Here is a 6,767-nt window from a genome sequence, read left to right on the forward strand (position 1 = left end):
ACCCATTCACTACCACATCCCAGTCATGGGAATCATCCCATCAAGTCTCAGTAATTCCTACTATATCATAGCCCTCTGTTTGCAAGAGAAGCTCAAGCTCTTCCTTCTTATTACCTATATTTCGGGCATTGGTATATAGGCACTTGTAGCCTTGTACTTTTGTTTGACCTGCCCTACCCAGGTGGCCCCCTGCTGATATCACTTCTTCATTGAAATCCCCATGTTGATCGTCCCCTTCCCCTTGCAGCATCAGTTTAAAGCTCTTCTGATGAAGCTCTCCAGGTTCTTTCCAAACATTCTCATCCCTAACCTTGAGAGGTGAAGCCCATCATGTGCTAGAAGGCCTTCTCTAAGAAAACTTATCTCGTGGTCCCAGAACCCAAAGCGCTCCTGCTGGCACCATCACCTCAGCCAACAAACGATTAACCTCGAGTATGGTCTGCTCCCTTTGCATTCCTCTTCCTTTACCAGGAAGGATAGAAGAGAATACCACCTGTGGGCCCACTGTCTTCAACTGCCTTCCAAGAGCTTCATAGTCCTCTTTAGTTCTTGCGATGATATTCACGGCCATGTCATTTGTTCCCACGTGAACTAGCACAAACGGGTACTGATCAGTCGGTCTGATCAGTTTCGGCAGTCGGTCTGTAATATCCTGAATTCTGGCTCCCGGCAAGCAACACATCTCTCAGAGTAGGGGATCTGGCCTGATGTTCCATACCCCTGAACAGAGAGTTCCTGATGACCACCGCCTTCCGTTTTCTTCCACTTCCGTGTGGCCCCATGCCCTCTTCACTCCCTCCTCCAGGTTTTTGTGGTTTTCCTTCCACTCTCACCTCCGCCACCATCTCAAGCTCCTCAAAACAATTTTTGAGCTCCAGCGGACCAGAGCATCGCCTTAGTCCACGTCTTCCAGTTTGTACTGCAGAACTGAGAGGAGGCTCAGAAGGGAGATTGACTCTTCCTTCTTCTCTTGGATGTATTTCTTCATGCTTGTGCAGAGCCCCCAGGCTCTGCTCAATAAAATCCTCCCTTTCCTTGATTTCCTGAAGGGTGGTGATCCTCTCCTCTAGGCTCTGAATCTTCTCCTCCAAAAGCCTGACCAGCTTACACTTCTGACAAGTGAAGTTCGTCTTCTCTTCCGGGAGGAAAGCAAACATGGCACACTCCATACAGGTGACTAGAAAGGGGCTTCTGTCGACATCTTCACCTTCCAAGTATATTCCAAGAGTACTTTTCTAGCTGCAGGTCCCTTTCCTTCTCCTTCTCTGAGCCCAGGTGGCTGTGATGTGCCTTTTTTATTATTAATTAACCCAAAGGTGAACATTTTATTGATTAACCACAATGCTTCTGATGAGACAAGGCTGCTTCGGAGTTGGCCAGTAAACAAGTCAGTTCTCTGAAGCGATTAGCCTGGCAGGGCTCTGCTCTGTGAACCGAGCTTTATCTCCCACTTCAAGGTCCTATTTGTCAGGTGGCAAGAGTCCTCGTGCTTTTTCATAGACTCTGGCAGAGACAACATTGTTCATAGCACACTCCACAATCAACTTTCCACCAGCAATCTTTCTTTTTATTGTGGTCTGTTTCCCATCCCATTTCTGAAGCTGACTGAGAACTCCATTGTCTAGTGTCACAAGTAGACATGGGCATGAACCAAAAAAAAATACAGAACCAGAGGATCATGGTTCAGTGCAGACCACGATCCCAAATTCCCAAACAGCAACGAACATGTCCCGTTCCCGAACCCGGATCGTGGATCGTGGATCATGAAACCCAGCCTGGGAGCCCATGGCTATTTATAAGCATGGGTCCCATTCAGCAACACAGGAGGTCAGTGTTTGGCCGTCAGAGCTGCCTATCAGGGTTTGCAAGGATGAGATTGGAGTGCCCATGGCTACAGAATACCCCCTCCCCCCCTCCCCTGGGTGTCTTCTCCCAACTTGTGACTGCTTTGCTGCTCTGTGATTGGAAGGAAGCCCTGCTGATCAAGGAAAGCTGGGCTTCCATTCGGGTTTCCAGGGCAACAGAAGGAGGGCAAACAGAGCTCAGGCATCCCCCTGGCTCCGTTGCCAGGGGAATAGATTGCTGGCGCCTGAGTGTCTGGATCCCCGAATCGAGCCCAAACACCACGACCCAAGCCTCTTCCGACTGCTGGATCGTTGGCCATGGACGATCACGATCCGCTGGGTCACAATCGCGCAATCACCATTTTCATGGGTTTTTTACATTCATGATGCGGATCGTGCCCATCTCTAGTCACAAGATTCTTTACTTTCCTATCATCTGCTGTGGTCTCATCAAACTCTTCTCCCAGCTTGAAGCTAATCTCCGTGTTCTTGAAAGTGCTCTCTGTTCTGAGGGTTATAATATCCCCATTGCAACTGATAATGACATTGGGCTTGGCAACGCCAGCCACCTTCCTAGTAGCAAAGCCCACACCAAGTTCTTTCAGGTAATCATCAATGTTCTCACTAGGAAGTGGCTTCCACGTTCCCAGAAATGGTTCACACATTGTAGCTGATTAACAAAGCACCCTTACAAAACAGTCAATCAATAGAAAATTGCACCATCCATTATAACAACTACACAGACCATTAAGGGAGAGCAATTACATGCATCCAAAAAATTATCTTACTCAGAGATAAGAAAGTCACAGGTAAGGAGCCCCTTCTAAGAAAAAGCTCCCAATCAGTTCAGCGTATCATATTTATAGGGTTCAGAACCTTCTCCTAACAATAGCTGTCTTTCCCACTTCAAAGGGGTGCACATTCTTGGCTAACTTTCTACAAGCAAGCACCAGACAAGATTGTCCATATTTCAAATATCTCCTTAAAATATATAAAAATAGTTCATTCTTGCTATCTTAACAGAGGCTAAGTAAAATCAACAATCACAAGTTTCTTATCCATATGAGTATCTTTTGGCCCTCTGCCAATACATCCATTTTTGAATTCTATCTCTAACTTCTGTGAAGTTAGACCTTCCTGCCGTTCTCTGCCCCTCCCTGCACCTGGGCCGTAGTACATTGTATATATTTTGATATGAGGCTCTTCTAATCTACACAAGGCCATACAACTGTGTTATTCCACTGTTTCATGCTCCTCTCCAAGGTTGTTCTGTTCGAGGCCTCTTGTAGGGCTGCCAGGTCCCTTACCCTCCCATCGAGAGGGGGATCCCAGCACTCATCTTTTGTAATGTGTTTGGCGCATGCCCGTGCTCCCGGGGCAGCACAATGATGCCACTCCCAGGAAGTGATGTCATCACATAGGGCCCGGGATCCTGTTTGAGCTCATTTCGGCCTGTTTGGGCTCGTTTTGGCCCACTGCAAAACATGCATGTTCTCCTGGGTTGGCGCAATGATCTCACTCCCAGGATTTGTGTTGTTGTGCCACCCTAAGAGTGTGCCTGGGAGGCCTATTCTTCCCTGCCAGGCAGGTGCGTGGTGGCGGGAGGCAGAGGGTGGGAATGGGGGATCTCCCGCCATCACCAGGGGATCAGGGATCCCTATCCTCTAGGTTCCCTTTGTGGCCTGTCTAGTTATGGGGCCAGTCTAGCCATGTTTCTGTGTGCAAAGGCATCTTCTGTGACATTCTCGGTCAAATCCAGCATTTCTTCTCCTATAGTTCTAGCTATATCCCTGACAAAAAGCTGATCAGATAGTACTGGCCGGAATCCCATATGCCTATGCCTCGTTTAGGGGCAAGCCTGGCTATAAACAACAAATAGATGAATTTAAAGCTTCCCTTGCAGCTAGTGGATTTCGTGAGGTAGGGTTGCCAACTGCAGGTTGGGAAATTCCTGGAGATTCGGGGGGGGGGGTGGAGCCACAGAGTCCCTTTTCAAGTCAGCCATTTTCTTCAGGGAAACTGATCTCTGACAACTGGAAATCAGTTATAATTCTAGGGGCTCTCTAGATACCACCTGGAAGGTGGGAACCCCAGGAGGCTGGACTAGATAGAGGTCAAGTCGATAATAAAATTAATAATTATAATTATATACCACCCTTCAGGACAACTTAATGCCACACTCACAGCAGTTTACAAAGTGTTATTATTATCCCCACAACAATCACCCTGTGAGGTGGGTGGGGCTGAGAGAGAGCTCTAGAGAGCTGTGACTTACCCAAGGTCACGCAGCTGACTTCAAGCAGAGGAGTGGGGAATCAAACCTGGCTCTCCAGATTAGAGTCCTGCCGCTTTTAACCACTACACCAAACTGGCTCTCTATCAAGGCTCTTTTGGTTTTGACAAAACCTTTGACAAACTTGCAGGTCAAACCAGCTCCCCTAATCACGAAAGAGTCCTCCATAATTCAGAGTCTAACAGTAACAAGAAAGTGCTGCAGAAAAATGAGAGGAAAGTTTCATGCCTAGCTTCTGGTCCGGTGGGCCACTGTGAACAAGAAGAAGCAGGGACAGGTGGACCCACCCTGACCTGATCCTGAAGCGCTGTCCTGGGAGTAAGAGACATGCTTCTCCCCTTTTCCACATCTCAGCCAGAGGTAAATCCATACAGGATTTATTCATCCTCAAAGAGAATCTGACCTGGCTTTAGTCAAAGTGTACCCCCCCATGTGCCAAAGTGGTAGGAAAAATGCCCCCTCCTCAAAGGTTCCTTGCTCCTTGTGGAGTCGAAGTAAATATTTTATTAAACACCACTTAGTGGTTGTTTCCCTAATAGCTTATATTGACGTCAATACAAAAGAGGAGGCTTTAAATCTCTGGATCTGTCATGGATGCCAATAAATGTATCCCTTGGAGGGAGAATTTATTCCTCCCTTGGGAAAGAAACAGTTATTAAGGGGACTTAGTGTGTGTGTACGCATCTGTGTGGGAGCATGCCTTTGACCTTCCCAACGGAGGAGTTGAAAGCCTTCACACAAACCTCGCATTTGCTCTTTCCCCTTCCTCACCAAGGCTATTCTTTCTGGAGGCTCCTCAGCACAAGCTCCCTTCCTGATAAAAAGGGGGGAGGTTGTCAGAGCTGCATAAATCCCACAACTCCAAGCCACCCAAGTAAATGCGCTGAACTGAGCGCAGAAGCCATCTTCCCTATTTCTTTCAAAAAAGAAATCAAGTGGCTAGACGTTATGCAGGCAAAAGTAGGCCGTCAACGCTGCATGAAATCTCATAAACCCAGGGCCAAGCTAGACATGCAGGTTTTTAAGGAGTTAGGTCTGGGTTCCACCGACCGACCTCAAGTCCCCTGCAGCTACACAGCGGCCTTGGGGAATAGCTGTTAAAAATAAAGGAGAACCCAAATGGCCTCAGAAAGCCTCCACGGGGGAAGGAGAGGCTCCCCCTCCCCCCTCAAGCCATTTTCCCATGTCAAAATTACAGGGGAGGGAGATTTCCCCCCCCGTTTTTTCTACTCCACATAGAGACCCAACTCTTTAAAAGCCTGCACACATCTAGAGAGACCCTCCTCAGAGCACCCGGAAATGCAAGCTACAGAGATCAGTTCCCCTGGAGAAAAAATCAGCTCCAGAGGTCAGACTCTATGGTATACCATAGATTCCAGGTGAAATCCCTCCTCCAATTCTGCCCTCCACAGGCATAGCCCCCAAATTTCCAGGAAATTATGTCACACAATCAGCTTGACAGTGATGGTTTTGTTTATTTTTCTCCCTGTTGCCTATCAGAGTGGCAGTAGGAAGAAGGGTTGCCAAGTCCCCTTACCCTCCTGGCAAGGGGGGGGTGGAGATCTGGGGCTTACCTTATTGTGGTTCCTGGCATGCTCTTTGTGCATGCGCTTTGTGCACATACAGCCCTATGCCAGCACAATGACGTCACTTCCGGGAAGTGATGTCATCACGCAAGTTCAGGGAGTGTGCATGTGCTTTGCAGCAGGCCAATTTGGGCTCCAAATGGGCACAAGTAGGCTCATTTGGGGCCCAAATCAGCCTGCTGTGAAGCATGCAAGCTATCAGGGCTAGCGGAGGGTGAAAGGTGGGAGTGGGGGATCCCCCACCTGCGATCCCTAGTGGGAAGAGTGATTTACCAGCAGGAGACTCCTACCATAGATGAGATCCATCAACCCCGTGGAGATCAGTTGTAACTCTAGGAGGTCTAATGTTGCCAAGTCGCCACAGTAACCAGCGGGTACTAACCAGTCTTCCTGGTACATAGCATTTTGTTATGTTTTGGGCTGATTGTTAAAGAATTGGTCCTGGTGCAATGCTGTCTTTTCCACATTGTTTCCAGGTAGCATCAAAAGTGTTGTCATTGGCTAGGGGCAGGGGTGTGTGCTCACCAATTTCCCTGGCCTGGTTTTTCTCTGACCTTTCACAAGCCTGCTTTGTTGCAAAGTTTCTGGAAAGATTGCCGAGTGGGTGGGAAAGTTTGGATTTTCCGTTTTTCCCTGCCCTTGTCTGTGGCTTTCTTACCTCCGCAACCCTAGAGATTTTTTAATATTTTTTTAAATAGCAATTGAATATCATTATAATATAACAACAGTAACAATCTCTGTATCAGGCCATAGGAAGCCTCATTTCTGCTATGCTGTATTGGTAGCAGCAACAGGGAAAGCACACAAGCCTGTGTCCTTGTCCGGAAAACACCTGTGTTCTTAACATTCAAAAGGTACTTCAGCAGCTGTGAAACAGCAGGCTGCACACTGCATGATGTGTTATGCACAGGGCTCATTTTGAGGGGGAATGCACAGGAATGCAGTTCCGGTAGTTCTCCAAAAAGGTCACATGTCAGGTGGCCTTGCCCACCTGATTTTTGGCCATTTGGGGCCCTTTTCGGCCTGGATTGGGGCCGAAACGGC

The 6,767-nt window shown here is 48.0% G+C and overlaps 1 protein-coding gene across 1 annotated transcript; it reads right to left on the bottom strand.

Annotated features, from left to right (window-relative positions):
* Window positions 1-1,460: 1,460 nt before the first annotated feature.
* LOC129330280 (fatty acid-binding protein, adipocyte-like) lies at window positions 1,461-2,509 on the bottom strand. Its single transcript, XM_054980318.1, has 2 exons — window positions 2,224-2,509; window positions 1,461-1,621 (listed from the first exon to the last, which is right to left on the bottom strand). The coding sequence occupies exons 1-2, from the start codon at window positions 2,507-2,509 to the stop codon at window positions 1,461-1,463; spliced, it is 447 nt and encodes a 148-aa protein (XP_054836293.1).
* Window positions 2,510-6,767: the final 4,258 nt, after the last annotated feature.

The sequence above is a fragment of the Eublepharis macularius genome, chromosome 5, assembly GCF_028583425.1.
Source record: "Eublepharis macularius isolate TG4126 chromosome 5, MPM_Emac_v1.0, whole genome shotgun sequence".
Lineage (NCBI taxonomy): Eukaryota > Metazoa > Chordata > Lepidosauria > Squamata > Eublepharidae > Eublepharis > Eublepharis macularius.

What these genes read in the sequence shown, in the direction of transcription:
- LOC129330280 (XM_054980318.1), bottom strand. Translation starts at nt 2,509, where the DNA reads ATGTGTGAACCATTTCTGGGAACGTGGAAGCCACTTCCTAGTGAGAAC. An exon ending in GCACGATCCGCATCATGAAT is followed by an intron (nt 1,622 to 2,223) that starts GTAAAAAACCCA and finishes TTGTGACACTAG; the next exon opens with ACAATGGAGTTCTCAGTCAG.